Source organism: Epinephelus lanceolatus, chromosome 13 (assembly GCF_041903045.1).
Source record: "Epinephelus lanceolatus isolate andai-2023 chromosome 13, ASM4190304v1, whole genome shotgun sequence".
In the NCBI taxonomy this organism is placed as follows: domain Eukaryota; kingdom Metazoa; phylum Chordata; class Actinopteri; order Perciformes; family Serranidae; genus Epinephelus; species Epinephelus lanceolatus.
This window is the reverse complement of record NC_135746.1, coordinates 30,481,281-30,502,631: the sequence shown is the minus strand read 5'-3', so window position 1 is coordinate 30,502,631 and position 21,351 is coordinate 30,481,281. Positions and strand designations below refer to the sequence as shown.

The following is a 21,351-nucleotide window of genomic DNA, read 5'->3' as shown; positions in this document are numbered from 1 at the left end:
GGACTGGAGTATGGCTGGAATTCTAGGAACTGAAGGGGAAAGAGAAAAGATCCAAGTTGTAAGGAAAGCATTATTCAGCTTTCTGAAAGAGACCCAGTTGATGGGTAGAATCTAGAGGTGGGGATATGACGCTACACACTCTTGTACAGTAGGTGGCGGTATGCACCTGAACGTTGCTTGCGATCCGCCATTAAACGAAAGAAAAAGAAGAAGAACTGGTGAGGATAGCAATAATGGTGACCGCTACAGATCCTACAGACCACATTAACGATGCTATCGAGGTATTTCGCCACTACTCGCGTTAATGGAGGACCAAATTAAGGAAGCTGCTAAACTGAATTTAACGGTGATGCAGCTGGGCGTGCACGACGACGGAGACATTTTAAACGGGCAATGCTCGCTTGTTTTCGGCACCCCCGATGCATGGATACTAATGACGTCAGATTCCAGGTGAGTCGTTGATCTCTGCTGATTGGTTAGGTAAAAATCAAATTCCCTCCCCCTTGTAAATCGCCTTCAATGGAGGCCATGTCAGACTGAAGGTTCTGAGAGCTTCAGTCTGACACTCAGGCTACAAAATGTGTATTCTTGAAGCCGAGATAGTGACATGTGGTAGAGCCGAGATGCAGTAACAGGACATGAATGTTAGCAAAGGAGAGAGAGAGAGAGAAGGGGCTCGGTGCTTGGTCTGATCTATTGCTGATCAAGAACTTGTCTACTGTAGCCATCACTGTGAATCAGTGTAGATTAGAAAGTTGGCAAAATGTATCAAAATTAAAAGATATTCACTCTGTGTTCACAAGAAATTCAGGTAGTATACAAGTTAATATCACACTGCGCCTCGCCTGGAAAGTAGACAAGAGCAGACGGCCGCAGCGGGGGGCGGTGACAAAAAACCGCAGTGAAGTCGGACAGTTTCCCGACAGTTTCCAGCAGCCTTCAGTCCGTACAGGAAGTCACAGACACACTAACATCCTGTCTGGAATGATGTCAGTTCATTAAAAAAGTGATCAGACCCATTTATCAGTTTGTTTTCACCATCAGTCACACAACATGTTTTGTGTTCACAGAATAAACCTTCAGGTCAGACAAATACAATCTTAATCTCTAGAATTCAACAAAAATGAGTAGTTTATCTAAAACGTCATCTTGTTGAGTCGACATCTGAACCAATCAGCTGTTAGATCAGGTGAGAGCCAGGCGGTGCAGTCGGTGGAGAGCAACTGCAGCGCCTGGCTCTAAAAACTGCGACTGCCTCGCTCTCGCGGCTTTATCGCCGTCCACTTTTGTAATACGTCAGAGCAAGTCGGGATGAAGTCGGACACAAAACTAACCGGCATGCATTGTGGGCCGATCGCCTGTGATCGAATCTGCGCAGGACTGGCTCATCCCGAACAAACCTAGTCTGAGGAGTTAATCATCACAGGAATTAGATGCTGTGTTCATTTTTAAGAAGCAGCAGGTTAGAGACTTTGACAGTTGAGAGCGTACAAAATACTGAAGCAAGACTTCTTACAAGAACTCAAACATGTACACACATTTCCCCTATTCATGCTTTATTGCACTGGTTACCTGTGGTGTTCAAAACTGCCCCGTCATACATCAGTGACCCTCTCACCCTTTACACCCCTTGTCTACTGTTGTCATCACTGTCAATCAGTGTAGATTAGAAAGTCAGCAAAATGCATCAAACTTAATACAAGTTAATATCACACATGAATTCAACAGCAAACAGAGGAGAGAAGACACAGACTGAAGGCAGTATGAGGAAGTTAATCATCACAGGAAGTAGATGCTGTGTCCATTTTAAGAAGCAGCAGGTTAGAGACTTTGACAGTTGAGAGCGTGAGACCAAGAGAGAAACATGATGGCTGAATTCAGATGGATTATAATGTCTTTATTTCTGATGCTGCTGTTTAAGTTTACAGGTAAGGATATAACACACATTAACTGAAGAGACATTACAAAACTGTATTGATATTATTAATAGTACTTTATTAAGTATTCTTCCAAGTTTTGTTTGTAACATGGTGAGTTTAGTGAACTCTTTCTTCATTTCTCTCTTTTTCAGCAGCAGCAACTGAGAAATATTCCTTAGTTGGAGATGAAGTCACTTTGTCTTGTGAAAATGTGACACATGATCAGGATAACTGTGACAGTGCTACATGGTTATTTAGTGCTGGAGGAAACACAGTGACGCTGTTTGAACACGGGAAGATTCACAGAGAAGCTGAAGCTAAATCAGACAGACTGAGTGTTACAGCAAAATGTTCTCTGGTTATAAAGAAGGTCACACGTGAGGATGTTGGACGTTACACCTGCAGACAGTTCAGATCAGGACGACAAGTTTCAGACTCTCAGGTTTATCTGTCTGTTGTTACCAGTGAGTATTTCCATCATAATGTTTTCAGCTCAAACTGTCTTGTTAGAACAATATACTGAAACATTACAATAATTATGATTACAGTGATGAAGTTCATTTTGCTCTTGTTGTACAGTTCTTGCATTTTATTATTGTATTCATTAAGGTCATGATGCAACAGAAGGTACAAACAACACAACATCTGAAAACAACAATAATCAAATAAATCAAGGTGACTGAACAACAGATCCACATTTTCAGATAGAAAGGAGTTTCAACAGACAACTTGTTAATTCAAAGAGATTTAAAGACACACAGACACAAGAACCTGCTGATAATTAGCTCATCATCACAAACTCAACTAATGTAACACTCCTATCTTCTCTTTCCAGGCTGGTGGAGGTTCATTGTTGTGTCTGTGGGTTTAGCAGCGCTCATAATAAGTGTTGTCACAGTCAACATATGGACAAGAACTAAAGGTGAGAACATTCACACATGAAACTTTTATCAAAAACAAGTTTTGATGAACCTGAATTTTCACTGTTGAAGCTAAAGTCGACACTTTTTTTGTCTTTTCAGGGAACAAAACACAGATGGTTGAAAACATGGTGAGTTTTAAAACTGAATAATCAAATGTGTGTTCAGGTTCTGCTGAATCAACTGTGAACTGTGTTCAGTTTGAAATGTCCCAACCTCAGCAGTCAGTTGGTTGACAGTGGAGGGTCGTCAGCTGATTAAACTATGATCAATGTGTGTTCATCTTAATTCAGTAAATTACAGTTTAAAGAAAATCTTGAGCTAACTCCCTCCTGGTCATCTGCTCCAGTAACCAGCACTCTGGTTCTCTTGAGCAAGGCACTCAACCCCAGCTGTTCCTCTGGAGCTGCTCTGTGTTTCAACACTGATTTGCTCCATTTTCACAGGAGCACATTGAGGAAGATGAAGATGAAGGCACAGTGAACTATGAAAATGTCAGAGACCCCTCTGCCTCTGTGTGACTCCACTGATCAACAACATCAACTCACCACAGAGTCCACTGCTGTTAAATATCATCTCATCATATTTTACATAAGTAGATAACAATAGAATCATAAGATCATTTTAAGATTTCTGATGACTGAATGTGTTTTCTGTGCCAAGCTGTTTATATTTTAGTTTGACTTGGACAAAGATACTCAAGTCTTGATCTGATCTCACATTAAGAAGCCCCCTGTGAGTCCAGAACCTTAACTTCATCTAACATGACAGATATCTTAATATACTTGTTTATTTTCTAATTGAACATCTTTAATTAATGCTTTAACTTTCCCATATATGTTTATTTCATGAACTGAACACCTGCACTGTGTATATTATACTTATACCTGCTCTGCCTACTGTAACTGCTGCACATGTTCATACTGTATATAACTTAGTGTATTCACAGACACCTCCACTGCTTTATATACTACTGCACTTCTGGTTAGATGACTGCATTACATGTTCTCAGTACTTTTATTCTGTGCAGGAACAATAAAGCTGAATGTGTTCTTGAATCTAAATTGGCTCCTGTTGCAACATCTAACTGTGAGTTTAAGATTTACTGGTTGTTTTTTAAGCTGCAGCAGATTTGCATCACTTTTATTACTCAGTGTACAGAGGAAGTGATTTTGATTGTCTTTCATTTAAACATATCAGACTACAGTGTGTGTTTGATGAGCTTTGAGCCTTAATGGAATTTGTAACAATCCTGTCTTTGTTATGACTGATGATAATGTAAATTGCAAATATCAAAATTGTTAATATTCAGTTTTATAGTGTGCTTTGTAGCTCTCTCTCCATTTCCTCATTCCTCACTGACCTCTTACTGTAGCTGTAATATGACTCTGTAGCTGATGAGGTGACCTTAAACTGCTCTGTGTGGACATATGGAGTGTGTAGACACACAGTGAAGTGGCTGTATGTGGGTAAAGACAGAGACATGAAGACATCAGCCCCTGACTGCTGGGGTCACTGTGGCTTCTTTGTACTTCACTTTTTTAAGTATTCTACACATTCCCACTTCCTTGTTCATGTTCACAGAGACACAGTGAGCAGAACAGTGGAGCACAAAATGTGTATTTTATGAACACATATCCCCTCATTCTTGCCTCATTGCACTGGTTACCTGTGTGGTGTTCATCCCATGTTAGTGTTTGGAGGCTATATCCTTGAAATCACAATTATGATGGTTAATTATATGAATAAAATTCACAGTTCCTACACAGTGAGAGCCTTTTGGTGAGATGCCACAGATCGATTGACAATGTGTTGCAAAAGTAGAGCGATGAGGAAGAGACAGACAACAGTCTTACCACTGCAATGACCTCAGCTTCATCCAAATTAGCTTCAACTTGCAGCTGATGTGTTTCTGATGAACTGAACTGAGTAATGTCACACCTACACAAGTGTTAGCCACTGGTAGTGTTTCCATTGTCAGTATGTTAAAAATGAGATGATGATGTCAGAATCAGTCCTGCAACACTTCCTCTCAACCTGCAGGTCAGTGACACTTCTGCAAACTAACCAGGCTCAGATAGTAGCTGCATGTGTGTGTGTGCATATATGTGTTTTTGCAGACCATGTGCTTATACATTATGTGTGCATTTGTAAATTTGAGTGTATTTATGTATGCATATGCAGATACATTGGGTCTAACACTTCTGTTTGCACTGGGCTCTAACATTTGTCTAAATTAAATACATGTATCTATAATGACAAGAAGAATGCAGAGAAATGCAATAACTCAGATTCATGGTAGATGCACACAATGTATCCTCATACAATGTTCGTATTATATCTCACAAATTGGCGCCCAGTGATTTAGTGCCAATACCAAGTACGTAGGGTCGGTTTAGGACAAGAATCATGGTTTGATGCCATCAAATGACATATTTAATGTAATGCTTCAAAGGTTAGCCCTGAGCCCAACCCATGGCAGCAGTTTTGGGCCCTACTGCTGTGAAAACACACATATCATGTTCAGTGCCGTGTTCAGCAAGGGAAGAGACCTGGGAATATTGTCAGGGGGTGGAAAGAGCCCTTTGAAGAACTCCTGAACCTGACCAACACACCCTCTGGGGATGAGGCAGAGTTTGAAGACTTGGGGCAAGCCTCGCCCATATCCCTGGCACAGTTATCTGAGGTAGGTAAGCAGCTCCTCAGCCCCAAGGTACCAAGTGTGGATGAGATTTGCCCTGTGATGCTGAAGGCTCTGGAAAATTGTTGTGCTGTGTGGGGTGGTGTTTCCTTTTTTTTAAAAAGGGGAAGGGTGTGCTCCTCTTATAGAGGTATTGAACTGCTCAGCCTCCCTGGCATAAGCTTTCCCAGTAAAGGAGGTGCTGGCCAGTTGCTGAACTTCAGATCCAGATACAGAAGTGGCAATGCGGAGTCAGTCCTGATCGTGGAAGCATGGTATCATGGCAGTTTGCCCATCCAGTCTACATGTTGGGGTCTTTTGTGTTTTTCCCCTTGTCAGCAGTTCTCTCTGTGAACAAACGTGTTTCCACCAAGTTTTGAGCTTTTCACACAGGTGCTGGGCTCAATGCACCTGAATGCTTAACTGCAATTGTTTCAGATGCCACATGACATGTTAATTTTTGAAAGGCATAACCTTCATATTCAGTGTGTGTGTTGTGGACTTGGAGAGGGCCTACGACCGTGTCCCCTGGAGAGTGCTGTGAGTTAGCCTGTGGGAGTACGTGGCACTGCTATGAGCAATCCTGTCCTGATATAAGCGGTGTGAGAGCTCTGTCCGTATTCTCGAAGGAAGCCAAACATGTTTTCTGTGGGCGCCGTCATGTTTGTCCCTTGTCAGCAGTTCTCTCTGTGAACAAACAAACGTGTTTCTGCCCAGTTTTGAGCTGGGGACCTTTCACATGTGAGGTGAACGTGATGACCACCACACTATGGAAATTGATGGAAAGATTACTTACACATGTGCCGGCGTCAATGCACCTTCAGTCGCTGAGGTACAGAAGTCTACAAGTTAAGGCTGAAGAGCATAACCTTCACATTCATTGTGATATTACTTTGAGTAGTAGAAACTGAACTGAAAGTGAAACTAATCTGTGCTTTGTTTAAAGCCAGACAAGCCAATATGAAGGTTGTTAGTGAAAATGCATGCGTTTGGGGAGCACTGAGCATACGACTGGATAAATAAGACTTGGATTATACTGCACCAGTCGTGTGAGAGTTTGTAAATGGATGTTTTGATATAGTTTTGCTATTCTTAAAGTGGTCCCAAGTAAATTTATGAATCAGTATGTTAACGTGGAGGCATGTGAAAAATATTCAAGGAAGACGTATACCTTAAATACAATATAGATCAGTCACTATATACAGTATAGACAGCAGGATAAATATGTAGGGGTATGTGAGAGCTTAAGTGGTACAGGTGAGTATACGCACAGTAGTGTGGCAGTGGGAAGTAAGAATGAGCTTGCAGCCATTGAGTGGTATTATTCAATTAAAATGAAATCTATTTTGTTCAGTTCACCTGATTTACATGTGTTTGGAGTGTGGGAGGAAACCGGAGTACCCGAAGAAAACCCACACAGTCACAGGGAGAACATGCTTACCTCACAGACAGGAAGAGGGCCAGGAGCTCCTGCTGTGAGGCCCCAGTGCTAACCACTGGGCCACCGTGCTGCCCTCAGAAGATCTGTGATAGTTTTTCTACAGCACAACTCCTGAGAATCATGCTGAACAAAATAGGGATGCACAATAATACTGGCACATCAAACACACAGAAGGGCTCCCCGACCCCGGGGTTCGAGTTCCAACCCCAGGATCAAACCGGGAACCCTCTTGCTGTGAGGTGACGAAGATAACCACTGCACCACCGCTATTTTCCACAGTGAATGAATATTACATACTCTGAAAAGCATTGTCTTTTATGTCTCCATCTGCTGGTGGGCCATTAGGATAAAAGCATGCATGTATAATATGATATTAATTTCACTAAGGAAATGAATATCATATTAATTTGATCACTGAAATTAGACGGGGATCAAAGTGAATGTATCAATATCAGCCAAATGTGTTGTTATATATTAGTATATCCGCAAAAAATCTGATATCGTGCATCCCTAATAAAAAACTTTGACAGAGCTTCACTTACCTTCACCTTCTATATCCTTGTTGATCGTGCAGCAGCAGCAGAATGTCTTCCTCATCCACGAGAAGAAATGCCGCACACAGTTCTTCTTCTTCTTCTTTTGGGTCGAGGTGTCACCTGAAAATCAAAGGACATTACACATTTCAAGCGACTTTCAAATAAACAAATCAGAAACTAGAGGAAGTGGTGGTGGCGTTCTCACATTCCCGCTGTTGTCAAGACATCAGTTGAGACCAGAGGAAGTCACCTCACCTGACTGACCTCTCCTCATCTTCCATCTGCAGATGTTTTCGGCAGCAGCAGGCTGGACCAGGATCACACCTGATGGAAGGACGGTGGGAGATGATGCTGGACGGTGGTGGTCTGGATGGATGCTGGTCCAGGCACTTCTTGACTTTTCCATGTGAGTCTTCAAACTAAACACAAACACACACAGTCAGTGCATTATTCTGATTGTTGTCATAACATCATTCGAGACCAGAGGAAGTCACCTCACCTGACTGCACTCTCCTCGTCTTCCATCTGCAGCGTGTTCTCTGGTGCGGCAGGCTGTACCAGGATCACACCTGATGTTGAGGGAAATGATGATGGACTGTGGTGGAGAAGAAAATGAGGAGAGGAGCTGAACAAATTGAGGGGAGGAGAGCAAAGGAAAGGCAAATTAATCACTGATTGAATTGTAAAAAATAAAAACATGACCAACAAGGTTGGCATCAGCACAACACACACTTACTGGGAGCTGTGGTGGCCATTAGCGATGAATGGATGAGTGAGGACCTCAATGGAAGAGATCCTTTCAGTTTCATCCGTTGGGTTGCGGAACTAATTGGTCTTATGTGCTGATGGCGGGTGCAGTATTGCATGTCACATTCTGGTTTAGGAAAATCAGACCTTAGCAACAGGAACGCTTCTTTTCTCTTCTTGTCTAGATGCTAATGCTAATAACCTCCTAAAACCACAGGGTTTCACCTGGATACGTGTAGTTTTGCAGGATGTAGGCGTGCATGGCTTGGGGAGCTCTGTGACCGTCTCAGCCGTCTCACCCTGTGCACTGACTGCACGTTCATACTTCGCATTATAACCTGTGTACACATTTGTAAGACTGCAAAACAAAAATCCTGAATTATGATGAAAGTGAGAAGTTGGACTGAGTGTTAAAGTATGGGCTAGATTTATTTCTAAAGCTTTGAAAATTAGACAGACTAGACTGAATACTACAAAATTATGAAGGCATACAGAATATACTATTGATGTTTTCCTATAGTTTGTATATTTCGTCTCACACAGATATATATATATATATATATATATATATATATATATATATATATATAAACTCATAATCTACCTTGTAAGGCTGTTTGTGCATGATGCCAGATACTACACTGATATCAGAACACAGAGACCCCTCCATATGAGTAGATTTTTGTTGATGGACATAATTCAGTCCATCTAAATGTCAATATTTTTTTTTAGCTCTTTTTAGTTGCGTATGTTCTTTAGTGTAACCTATGATGGTCAATTTGAGAATTTATCAGCAGTCAGGTAAAAGTAAGGGAAGTCTGTTGTTGGCTGCGGCTGCAGCTGTGACAGCAGCACAACGAGCAGAAATCAAAGTATATCTTTTTAAATTAATGATCACAAAACAAATAGAATTAATCACCCTTGTTTGACGTTACATTGAAGTCTGCTGTAGGTTTAATCTTGGGGTTAAGGCCAATATTAGGTCAATAAACATTTTTTAGGTGACAGTTTTGCAAGCCTATCCATGAAAGCTCATGAAAGCATACAAGAGTCAAGTGGTTACTATTTTGGCCGGGTGAGTAAATGTGCTTGTGTCAAACTGTCTTTTATATTTCAGTTCTGAACATGGATGCATCACTGCCAGGCTAATGTTAGTTGCTAATATTAGCTACCTTTAGCTCCTATTTTCTATCTACTAGGTCAACCGTTTCCAGACTGGACAGTGCACCCATGTATGACGTCATATGCAAAGAAGTTATCGTTGTGTGCGCTCTAAGTTGCTAGCTAAACTAGCTTTTAAAGACGTCCAGCTGGTCCTTCAGGAGGAGAACATACAGCAGAATTTGATCTATTAAAAATACAGTGGAGAGCACACAGAGTCTCTGTGAATGACTTACTAATTCATACTCCGTTTCTCCTGGGAACAGTAAGTCACCGTGGACCAAGGCAGCCATCACAATACCCAATGACCACATATCAATGGCCTGAGAGAATGGAAGGCCCAAAATAATTTTTGGAGCTCTGAATGTAGAAGAAAAGCATCACAGTGTCATATTTCAAGGATTTACAGCACATGGAGGGAACATCTTTTAAACTAAATCAACAGTAAGTATGGGCATGAAGCTACTTTCTTTTGGTGAAAGTGATAAACTACAAACTCACTCCAGTATGACAGTAATCATCAGTGAGCTTATAGACCTTACTTGAAGAAAGTAATTTGTAGACTTTGGCCAGGCATGGCTTTAGACGTTGGTATTGCCAAGCCAAAGTCTTTGAGCTTGACTCTGAAGGGTCATGTCTGGTGATCCACCAGCATGATATTGTCCAGTTTGATATCTGTGTGGATCACTCCGATGCCTTTCAGTGCCTTGAGCGCTTTGGCCAGCTGCAATCACAAGGTCAGAGATACAGTTCGGAGAACGCACCACAGTTTAAAGTGTTCAGGGCGGTGCTGTTGATTGGACAGGGCTGTGTTCGTACCTGTGGGATGATGGTGCTGACGTCACTCAAACGCATCGGGGCACCGTTGGTCTTCCACATGTAGTCGTACAAGCTGATGTCTAACATCTCAAAAACTAGTGCCCTTCCATGGCTCGTGTTGAGGCAGCAAAAGAACTTGATGATATTTTGCTGATCCAAGTTGAGACGCTTCAACCTTTTTAACATGGAAATCTGGAGACAGGACGAATGTTACGGTGACAGTTAATATGTTTACATGTTTAAAAGTCAGAGGAAATTGTGTTGGAGATTTATGGGACAATATTTAAACTAAACTTAATAATCCTTTGCTCTTTACAACACAGAACTGGCTAAATACAAAATGTGCCATATATATACGTATATACAGTACAGGCCAAAAGTTTGGACACACCTTCTCATTCAATGCGTTTTCTTTATTTTCATGACTATTTACATTGTAGATTCTCACTGAAGGCATCAAAACTATGAATGAACACATGTGGAGTTATGTACTTAACAAAAAAAGGTGAAATAACTGAAAACATGTTTTATATTCTAGTTTCTTCAAAATAGCCACCCTTTGCTCTGATTACTGCTTTGCACACTCTTGGCATTCTCTCCATGAGCTTCAAGAGGTAGTCACCTGAAATGGTTTCCACTTCACAGGTGTGCCTTATCAGGGTTAATTAGTGGAATTTCTTGCTTTATCAATGGGGTTGGGACCATCAGTTGTGTTGTGCCGAAGTCAGGTTAATACACAGCCGACAGCCCTATTGGACAACTGTTAAAATTCATATTATGGCAAGAACCAATCAGCTAACTAAAGAAAAACGAGTGGCCATCATTACTTTAAGAAATGAAGGTCAGTCAGTCCGGAAAATTGCAAAAACTTTAAATGTGTCCCCAAGTGGAGTCGCAAAAACCATCAAGCGCTACAACCAAACTGGCACACATGAGGACCGACCCAGGAAAGGAAGACCAAGAGTCACCTCTGCTTCTGAGGATAAGTTCATCCGAGTCACCAGCCTCAGAAATCGCAAGTTAACAGCAGCTCAGATCAGAGACCAGATGAATGCAACACAGAGTTCTAGCTGCAGACCCATCTCTAGAACAACTGTTAAGAGGAGACTGCGCGAATCAGGCCTTCATGGTCAAATAGCTGCTAGGAAACCACTGCTAAGGAGAGGCAACAAGCAGAAGAGATTTGTTTGGGCCAAGAAACACAAGGAATGGACATTAGACCAGTGGAAATCTGTGCTTTGGTCTGATGAGTCCAAATTTGAGATCTTTGGTTCCAACCGCCGTGTCTTTGTGAGACGCAGAAAAGGTGAACGGATGGATTCCACATGCCTGGTTCCCACTGTGAAGCATGGAGGAGGAGGGGTGATGGTGTGGGGGTGTTTTGCTGGTGACACTGTTGGGGATTTATTCAAAATTGAAGGCACACTGAACCAGCATGGCTACCACAGCATCCTGCAGCGACATGCCATCCCATCCGGTTTGCGTTTAGTTGGACGATCATTTATTTTTCAACAGGACAGTGACCCCAAACACACCTCCAGGCTGTGTAAGGGCTATTTGACCAAGAAGGAGAGTGATGGAGTGCTGCGGTAGATGACCTGGCCTCCACAGTCACCGGACCTGAACCCAATCGAGATGGTTTGGGGTGAGCTGGACCGCAGAGTGAAGGCAAAGGGGCCAACAAGTGCTAAACACCTCTGGGAACTCCTTCAAGACTGTTGGAAAACCATTTCAGGTGACTACCTCTTGAAGCTCATGGAGAGAATGCCAAGAGTGTGCAAAGCAGTAATCAGAGCAAAGGGTGGCTATTTTGAAGAAACTAGAATATAAAACATGTTTTCAGTTATTTCACCTTTTTTTGTTAAGTACATAACTCCACATGTGTTCATTCATAGTTTTGATGCCTTCAGTGAGAATCTACAATGTAAATAGTCATGAAAATAAAGAAAACGCATTGAATGAGAAGGTGTGTCCAAACTTTTGGCCTGTACTGTACATGTACCACCATATATACAATCTCTGTTTCACAGCTGTGAACGTCAAAATCAACAAAGTGTCTTACCTCCCCAGGGAGACATTCTGAATATTTGGGAATCTTCACAGCTACGGTTTGTTTGGTGTCCTTTTTCCAACATTTCAACACCGTCCAGTAGCCGCCCTCCCCCAGAACCTTTAGGGATGTGTTGTTGCTGGGGAGCTTGAAGGCGTCATAGCTGGGGAGTGGTGATGTGTCAGATTTACCGTCTGCCATTTTGTTTTCTCACCATCAGCCTCTTCCAAAAGTGCCATGTGGTTCTACAGCAATTACCAGTCCCATTTACACCTAATGTTAGCAGTAGCAGCCATCAGCATGCAATCAACATTACAATAGAGCTAACATCACAATTAAGCTAGCAAAAACGTGACTATCACAAATAACTGCAAATCCTACATTTTACATGACATAAAGCTGCAGTCACATTGCACACAATGTCCACAGTTGACTACTCACGGTTTTCATGCACGCACAACACTTTAGGAAACTTTCAGCACTCCTGATGGCTGTGAAAGGCCGTCTGTGTCTCCGTGATTAAGATGAGAAACGGAAGCAGCAGTGGGCGGGGACAGACAGCTAGGAGTGCAACGTGATTGGTTGACTGTGATAACTGACTGACAGCTGTGTTAACAAATAGAGAACTGCAAACCAAAAACAAGAGATAACATGAGGTAGATTGGCCTTTTTAACACACACACTACACTCAGTACAAAGCTACACTCATATACAAGTTATGTTTGTATTTCTTCTCTGAAGAAGAAGAAGGAACTGTGATGCAACTAGAATTGAATTAAATTAATTAAGTGTAAGAGTGAGTCAGTATGTTACATGTTACTGAGCAGTCATTATGTTGTCTCCTCTGTGCAGGCTGATCCTGAAGCTGATGTTTCCCTCCGCCTCCATCAGCTACACCAAGAACACAGGCCATAAAGCCAAGGTCAGCTGTATGACTGGTTATACTGGTGATGTTACTGATTTTAACATTAAAGTCCATATAGATTTATGATGAATTATTCTGATGTCAGTCCAAAACTAAAGGCCAGGATGACATGACATTTGCTGTGAGTGTTCATGGTCACCAGATGATAAATGCTGGTGTTTGTTGGAGACTCTGTTACCTTTCCTGTGCAGTAGCGCCACCATCAGACCAACATGTCAACTTCACACACAAGATATTTCATAATCTAATCAGCAGATAAAAGCTGCTGCAGCTACAGTAGTTTGATGGCAGCAACATCAGGAAGTTGTGTTAAGTTTATGTGTGTGTCATTTATGAGTTGTTCTTTTTCCCTCCAGGTCTGTGTTGTTGATGATGATGATGGTGAAGGTGATGCAGTGACCTACAGCACTGTGAAAGCTCCCTCCTCTTCTTCTGCTGGAGCCTCTGCTGATCCCAGAAACCTCTACGCTACCATCAACAAACCAACCAAATAAGATGTTACTTATTAAATGCAACATGTTTTTATAATAACTGCAGGATTGTTTGGATCATAGATTCAGAATTTTAAGTGAGCAGAATTATAATAAGCATGATCTCAGTTGGTCATGTCATGCATTTGCTTGGCTTAACTGTAGCAAAGTGAGAACACAGCAGCAGCAGCAGCAGCAGCTCTATGACACATTGAGGGAGTTGAGGCTCCCTCTAGAGGTGGAGAGTGTATAAAAAGGAAGCAGACATATTGGATATATATACTGTATTCTTAGTGCTGTGTCCCTGCATGGGCACAATGCAGGTTTTGTAACATTGAATCTTGTTTGTTTTGTTATACCATTTCATTGAATATTGCTTTTTGCTGAGTGAATTTGATTAGCCATGTTATGCTTTAATGAATAAATGATTAGTGTATGGTTATCACCTTGTGAGTGGGATGGATCTTTATGTGTTTGGTGTTTATAGTCTTTATCAGTCTACAGGCAGAAAAACTGTTTGGCCAAATTAAATACTGCAGGAAATTCTCCTCCTCAGCTTTTTTACATTTCAAACACAACACTTTTTCCATTTCTCACCACAGAGTGGCGCCAAAGATCCTTCACAGCATGTGGCGCTCTCTGCTGTCCACTCACACTGTATTGCATAGCCAAAACTATGTAAACACCCAAACATACACACATATGTGATTGTTGACCATCTTACTCCAAAACCATGAATGACATACTGTATGCTGCTGAAACTGCCCCAGCAGACTGAACTTATGTGCTGCATATTTGATTTAAAACAAAGCATGCTCAGTGCTCATGCACACTTCTTGTTCTCTCTGCTCTCATAGTAAACTTTCTCTCAGTCAGGCTGAACACCTCTGTTTGTTTGCACTGGGCTCTAACATTTGTCTACATAACATATGAATGAATCCAAAATGACAAGAGAATACAGAGAAGTGTAGAAACTCAGGTTGTGTACAGAAGTGTTCATGTTGGATGTACATATTTTCATGTGAGAAGCTCAGCAGTTATAACAGGTTTATTTTCCAGGGAACCAGATGACAACACTGTGAGCTGGAAATATAAACTGAAGTGAACTGAGGTGTAAAATGAAAAATGTCTATGAATGATCAGGGACTGTCAGTCAGTGTAGATGATGTTAAGATGCTGGTGGAGACTGTTCATGTTAATGTAATCACTGTGTCAGAATAATTTGAGGCTGTTGTATCTGTATAGTTGTATGTTAGGACCACGCTGTCCATGGAAGTGAAACAGAGTGGGAGGAGACTGATAGACAGACTGAACATGTCACTGAGATCAGTTCATGGTTGTACAGAGACAGAGATGCTATTTCAGCACCACAGACAGCGCCATAGATTCATCAACACACAGCACAGTCAGGCTACATATATTGTGGGGATATTATGGATATTTGTGGATGCATTTGCTCATCCCCCGCTCAGATCAAGTTTCTTATTGAACAAAATGTTACATTTCAACTTCATATCAGCATCAACTCATCAGAGAAACGAGTCCAGTTACATGACATCACATTAATATGAGTGGTTGAGGCCTTTAGAAAACAATGCAAACTAGCAGTCAGTGGTGGACAGAGTATCAAATCATTATCAAATCAAGTCCTACAATCTAAATGTAAGTGATGACTTAGATCCGCTTCAACCTTCCATCAGCAGAGTGATCACACTAACAATGACAACACTTTCACAGTCAGCAGTTCATTTCATTTCCACTGGGTGTCCACACCTTGCAGGCTCACAGAAGGGTGTGTCTCTGACAACCAATCATGCATCATACCTACACCACACCTTCTCACTATGATAACATTTTCTGTCCCTTCCTTGCTCAGAGTTGCCCTGAGAACATTCCTAAATCACTCCCGAGCCAGGACTCCTTACTAAAAGGTTTTTAGGCCAAGTTAGGAGCTCTGTCAGAGTATTCTGAGAATGTCTGTGAATACGGCCCCTGGTCTTTGTTATTGCTAATGATAGGGTCAATTAAATAAAGGTACATGACAAATTATATTCAAAACTTATATTGAGTTTTACAGTGTGCTTTGTAGCTCTGTCTTCATTTCCAGCACACAGACCACACTACAAACTTGCCTCTGCTCAGCTGTCCACTTTTTGTTCTCTCTGCTCTCATAGTAAACTTTCTCTCAGTCAGGCTGAACACCTCTGTTTGTTTGCACTGGGCTCTAACATTTGTCTACATAACATATACAAACATCCAAAATGACAAGAAAACACAGAGAAGTGCAATAACTCAGGTTGTGTACAGAAGTGTTCATGCTGGATGTACATGAGCTCTTACTGTAGCTGTAATATGACTCCATAGCCGATGAGGTGACCTTAAACTGCTCTGTGTGGACATATGGAGTGTGTAGACACACAGTGAAGTGGCTGTATGTGGGTAAAGATGGAGACATGAAGACATCAGCCCCTGACCGCTGGGGTCACTGTGGCTTCTTGAGACTTCTCTTTTTCAAGTATTCTACACATTCCCACTTCCTTGTTCATGTTCACAGAGACACAGTGAGGATATAGCAGGGTAAAACCTCCAGAGCTCTGCTGCTGGTGTTAACCACTTTCTCACCAAATCACTTCTCCTTCAGTTCTCCGAAAAACAACTTCAAAGATACAATGAGGAACCAACAGGTCTCAGACCAGTAAAACATCATCTTATCTGTGCTATCTGTGATGACGTTAATCATCACAGGAAGTAGATGCTGTGTTCATTTTAAGAAGCAGCAGGTTAGAGACTTTGACAGTTGAGAGCGTGAGACCAAGAGAGAAACATGATGGCTGAATTCAGATGGATTATAATGTCTTTATTTCTGATGCTGCTGTTTAAGTTTACAGGTAAGGATATAACACACATTAACTGAAGAGACATTACAAAACTGTATTGATATTATTAATAGTACTTTATTAAGTATTCTTCCAAGTTTTGTTTGTAACGTGGTGAGTTTAGTGAACTCTGTCTTCATTTCTCTCTTTTTCAGCAGCAGCAATTGAGAAATATTCCTTAGTTGGAGATGAAGTCACTTTGTCTTGTGAAAATGTGACACATGATCAGGATAACTGTGACAGTGCTACATGGTTATTTAGTGATGGAGGAAACACAGTGAAGCTGTTTGAACACAGGAAGATTCACAGAGAAGCTGAAGCTAAATCAGACAGACTGAGTGTTACAGCAAACTGTTCTCTGGTTATAAAGAAGGTCACACGTGAGGATGTTGGACGTTACAGCTGCAGACAGTTCAGATCAGGACGACAAGTTTCAGACTCTCAGGTTGATCTGTCTGTTGTTGACAGTGAGTATTTCCATCATAATGTTTTCAGCTCAAACTGTCTTGTTAGAACAATATACTGAAACATTACAATAATTATGATTACAGTGATGAAGTTCATTTTACTCTTGTTGTCTTTCTCTCACAATATCTCCATCTTCACCAGTGACTGAACGTCAGGACACTGATCGGGTCATCTTCTTCTGCTCTGTGTGGATATATGGACACATATGTACCCACACAGTGAAGTGGTTGTATGAGAGTAATCAGAATGACTTGGAGACATCACAGAGTACGTGTGTAGCCTCTGTGACATTTACAACATCTGACTATAATCAGAAGTTGAAGTATTCTGCGTTATTGAAATGTGAAGTGACAGATGGTCACACTAAAGAAGTTCATCAGTTCACCTTCAGCCCTCCTCAGTCCTCAGGTGAGAAACCAGGTGAGAACATGATGAGCTGTTTAAAATCATTTCAAACTGATGTGAATAATCACACAAAATGTTTCAATCTGAGGTTTTAATATTTCATCATTCTTTGTCATTTGTTTTATGCAGAAGTTTTTGATAAAGTGTACAGTTCTTGCATTTTGTTATTGTATTCATTAAGGTCATAACGCAGCAACAGCAGCTACAATATCAACTGAATCACCATCGACAACAGGAAATAAATGGACATCAGTGAAAAGGAGCACATCAGAAGGTACAAACAACACAGCATCTGAAAACAACAATAATTAAATAAATCAAGGTGACTGAACAAAACAGAACCACATTTTCAGATAGAAAGGAGTTTCAACAGACAACTTGTTAATTCAAAGAGATTTAAAGACACACAGACACAAGAACCTGCTGATAATTAGCTCATCATCACAAACTCAACTAATGTAACACTCCTATCTTCTCTTTCCAGGCTGGTGGAGGTTCATTGTTGTGTCTGTGGGTTTAGCAGCGCTCATAATAAGTGTTGTCACAGTCAACATATGGACAAGAACTAAAGGTGAGAACATTCACACATGAAACTTTTATCAACAACAAGTTTTGATGAACCTGAATTTTCACTGTTGAAGCTTAAGTCGACTCTTTTTTTGTCTTTTCAGGGAACAAAACACAGATGGATGAAAACATGGTGAGTTTTAAAACTGAATAATCAAATGTGTGTTCAGGTTCTGCTGAATCAACTGTGAACTGTGTTCAGTTTGAAATGTCCCAACCTCAGCAGTCAGTTGGTTGACAGTGGAGGGTCGTCAGCTGATTAAACTATGATCAATGTGTGTTCATCTTAATTCAGTAAATTACAGTTTAAAGTAAATCTTGAGCTGACTCCCTCCTGGTCACATTCCCTGAGTCAGTTTGTGATAAATGGCGGCTGTCACAAATGAACAGTTGAGTGTAGATGAACAATAAAAGCAGTGCATGTGTGGTTAATGTGGAGGTGGTGGAGGTGTAAACCAAGAGGACATAATGCAGGGTGGATGTCAGCTGTAGGAAGAGAGAGACAGGAGAGACAAGAGAGGCCCAGGTGAGGTCAGTCAGCTGACGTCCCTCCACTGTCAACCCACTGACTACTGAGGTCGGCCAGGAGAGACTTCAAGACAGTGGGAGGGGTGTCACAACATCAGGAAAATGTGGGGAGTTTGCTTTTAGACACTATAAGCACATCAGGGAGTGACTCTTTAAATTTAGGATTATTCTGGATTTCCTTGTGCTAAATGTGAAGCAGTGGAAGTCTAAAAATCAGAGAAGTGGGATTGTGACTAAACCCCAGCTGTTCCTCTTGAGCTGCTCTGTGTTTCAACACTGATTTGCTCCATTTTCACAGGAGCACATTGAGGAAGATGAAGATGAAGGTACGGTGAACTATGAAAATGTCAGAGACCCCTCTGCCTCTGTCTGACTCCACTGATCAACAACATCAACTCACCACAGAGTCCACTGCTGTTAAATATCATCATCATATTTTACATAAGTAGATAACAATAGAATCATAAGATCATTTTAAGATTTCTGATGACTGAATGTGTTTTCTGTGCCAAGCTGTTTATATTTTAGTTTGACTTGGACAAAGATACTCAAGTCTTGATCTGATCTCACATTAAGAAGCCCCCTGTGAGTCCAGAACATTAACTTCATCTAACGTGACAGATATCTTAATATACTTGTTTATTTTCTAATTGAACATCTTTAATTAATGCTTTAACTTTCCCATATATGTTTATACTTATGTCCATACTGTATTTATAGTCTATACACAGTACTCATGTCATACCTCCAACTGTTTATTCTATATATAATGTCTTTGTATCAGCATTTCATGAACTGAACACCTGCACTGTGTTTATTATACTTATACCTGCTCTGCCTACTGTAACTGCTGCACATGTTCATACTGTATATAACTTAGTGTATTCACAGAAACCCCCACTGCTTTATATATACTACTGCACTTCTGGTTAGATGACTGCATTACATGTTCTCAGTACTTTTACTCTGTGCAGGAACAATAAAGCTGAATGTGTTCTTGAATCTAAATTGGCTCCTGTTGCAACATCTGTCTGTGAGTTTAAGATTTACTGGTTGATTTTGAAGCTGCAGCAGATTTGCATCACTTTTATCACTCAGTGTACAGAGGAAGTGATTTTGATTGTCTTTTAAACATATCAGACTACAGTGTGTGATTGATGAGCTTTGAGCCTTAATGGAATTTGTAACAATCTTGTCTTTGATATGACTGATGATAATGTAAATTGCAAATATCAGAAGTGTTAATATTCAGTTTTATAGTGTGCTTTGCAGCTCTCTCTCCATTTCCTCATTCCTCACTGACCTCTTACTGTAGCTGTAATATGACTCTGTAGCTGATGAGGTGACCTTAAACTGCTCTGTGTGGACATATGGAGTGTGTAGACACACAGTGAAGTGGCTGTATGTGGGTAAAGACAGAGACATGAAGACATCAGCCCCTGACTGCTGGGGTCACTGTGGCTTCTTGAGACTTCACTTTTTCAAGTATTCTACACATTCCCACTTCCTTGTTCATGTTCACAGAGACACAGTGAGCATATGAAAAACCTCCAAACCACAGGTACATTTCACACATCTTTAATGTCCAACTAGTCGTCTCTGCAGTGTCACATTCTGCCTGTTTGGAAGCTATATCCTTAAAATCACAATTATGATGGTTAATTATATGAATAAAATTCACAGTTCCTACACAGTGAGAGCCTTTTGGTGAGATGCCACAGATCGATTGACAATGTGTTGCAAAAGTAGAGCGATGAGGAAGACAGACAGTCTTACCACTACGATGACCTCAGCTTCATCAAAATTAGCTTCAACTTGCAACTGATGTGTTTCTGATGAACTGAACTGAGTAATGTCACACCTACACAAGTGTTAGCCACTGGTAGTGTTTCCATTGTCAGTATGTTAAAAATGAGATGATAATGTCAGAATCAGTCCTGCAACACTTCCTCTCAACCTGCAGGTCAGTGACACTTCTGCAAACTAACCAGGCTCAGATAGTAGCTGCATGTGTGTGTGTGCGCATATGTGTTTTTGCAGACCACGTGCTTATACATTATGTGTGCATTTGTAAATTTGAGTGTATTTATGTATGCATGTGCAGATACGTTACTAAACTGAATCTTTGATGCTGCACTTACTGTAGGTTAAAGTATGATAAGACATACTGGGGCTGTCTCCCTGCACAGGTGAGTACCCAAATTGAAACGGGTGTGTTTGTGGACCCAAATGCAGTACCAGGCTCGCAGGAACAGTTGGTAATGACTTTTATTAGCACCACAGCAAACAGGGAATGCAGCAGGCAGAATAAACACAGAATAAAGTTCGTTCTTCGGGCAAGTTGCCCTCACACAGTCTCTGAGACTCAGATGAGGGAAAGAGATCAAGCTTACGGCAGCCAAAGGTGGCGAGGCAGACGCACCGTAGGCTGAAGCGCCGGCTGATCGTGCTGAGAAGCCGACGAGGAGTGAGCTGAGGCGAGGTCGGGAGCCGGTGGGGGGGTCGTAGCTAGAAGAGCCGTCAGCGAAGGCAGAAGCACCGTTGAGGAGCAGGCAGGAGGGTAGACGAGGCCGGGCAGAGGAGTCGAGACCAGACGAGCAGGCAGAAACCAGAGACGCTGAAGCAAAGCACGAGGTCGGGGACAGAAGGCAGGTGAGTTTACTGGGAGGCAGACGAGGAGAGCAGGTCGGGGACATGCAGAGTTGGCACCAGGAGTTCAGGCAGGAGAAGAACGCTGGAGAGTCTCGCATAATGCTAAAGAACAATCTGGCAGTGAGTGAAGGTGCTGGAGAGGCTTATATGCAGGGCTGGTTGATGAGCTGCAGCTGTGTAGGCAGGT

The 21,351-nt window shown here is 41.5% G+C and overlaps 2 protein-coding genes and 1 long non-coding RNA gene across 6 annotated transcripts; 1 reads left to right on the top strand and 2 right to left on the bottom strand.

Annotated features, from left to right (window-relative positions):
* Positions 1 to 1,486: 1,486 nt before the first annotated feature.
* Positions 1,487 to 18,920, top strand: LOC144466590 (uncharacterized). The gene is made up of 17 exons (XM_078174139.1): positions 1,487 to 1,928; positions 2,072 to 2,383; positions 2,755 to 2,841; positions 2,942 to 2,970; positions 3,286 to 3,354; positions 5,379 to 5,552; positions 7,784 to 7,834; positions 10,108 to 10,268; positions 13,126 to 13,195; positions 13,555 to 13,585; positions 16,479 to 16,556; positions 16,703 to 17,011; positions 17,154 to 17,432; positions 17,599 to 17,691; positions 17,902 to 17,988; positions 18,089 to 18,117; positions 18,811 to 18,920. Exons 1-17 carry the CDS (start codon positions 1,865 to 1,867, stop codon positions 18,883 to 18,885), a joined length of 1,998 nt encoding a protein of 665 aa, XP_078030265.1. The 5' UTR covers positions 1,487 to 1,864; the 3' UTR covers positions 18,886 to 18,920.
* LOC117271291 (uncharacterized) lies at positions 1,877 to 8,803 on the bottom strand. 4 transcript variants are annotated; one of them, XM_078174019.1, is made up of 5 exons: positions 7,996 to 8,803; positions 7,752 to 7,915; positions 7,503 to 7,616; positions 6,316 to 6,346; positions 1,877 to 6,206 (listed from the first exon to the last, which is right to left on the bottom strand). In XM_078174019.1, exons 1-5 carry the CDS (start codon positions 8,211 to 8,213, stop codon positions 6,194 to 6,196), a joined length of 540 nt encoding a protein of 179 aa, XP_078030145.1. In that variant the 5' UTR covers positions 8,214 to 8,803; the 3' UTR covers positions 1,877 to 6,193. The 4 variants fall into 4 exon arrangements, with proteins under 4 accessions (XP_078030145.1, XP_078030146.1, XP_033505339.2 ...); XM_078174020.1 differs by lacking the exon at positions 6,316 to 6,346 and having other exon boundaries at positions 1,877 to 5,867; positions 7,996 to 8,091; positions 8,233 to 8,803; XM_033649448.2 differs by lacking the exon at positions 6,316 to 6,346.
* LOC144466551 (uncharacterized) lies at positions 9,557 to 12,905 on the bottom strand. The gene is made up of 4 exons (XR_013493164.1): positions 12,715 to 12,905; positions 12,286 to 12,436; positions 10,224 to 10,415; positions 9,557 to 10,128 (listed from the first exon to the last, which is right to left on the bottom strand). It is a non-coding gene; the product is annotated as an uncharacterized LOC144466551 (long non-coding RNA).
* Positions 18,921 to 21,351: the final 2,431 nt, after the last annotated feature.

What these genes read in the sequence shown, in the direction of transcription:
- LOC144466590 (XM_078174139.1), top strand. Translation starts at nt 1,865, where the DNA reads ATGATGGCTGAATTCAGATGGATTATAATGTCTTTATTTCTGATGCTG. An exon ending in GCTGCTGTTTAAGTTTACAG is followed by an intron (nt 1,929 to 2,071) that starts GTAAGGATATAA and finishes TCTCTTTTTCAG; the next exon opens with CAGCAGCAACTGAGAAATAT. An exon ending in AGCAGCTCCTCAGCCCCAAG is followed by an intron (nt 5,553 to 7,783) that starts GTACCAAGTGTG and finishes TTCCATCTGCAG; the next exon opens with ATGTTTTCGGCAGCAGCAGG.
- LOC117271291 (XM_078174018.1), bottom strand. Translation starts at nt 8,213, where the DNA reads ATGCCAACCTTGTTGGTCATGTTTTTATTTTTTACAATTCAATCAGTG. An exon ending in GATGAGGAGAGGTCAGTCAG is followed by an intron (nt 7,617 to 7,751) that starts GTGAGGTGACTT and finishes TTTGATTTTCAG; the next exon opens with GTGACACCTCGACCCAAAAG. An exon ending in CAAGGATATAGAAGGTGAAG is followed by an intron (nt 5,868 to 7,502) that starts GTAAGTGAAGCT and finishes GTTTGTTCACAG; the next exon opens with AGAGAACTGCTGACAAGGGG.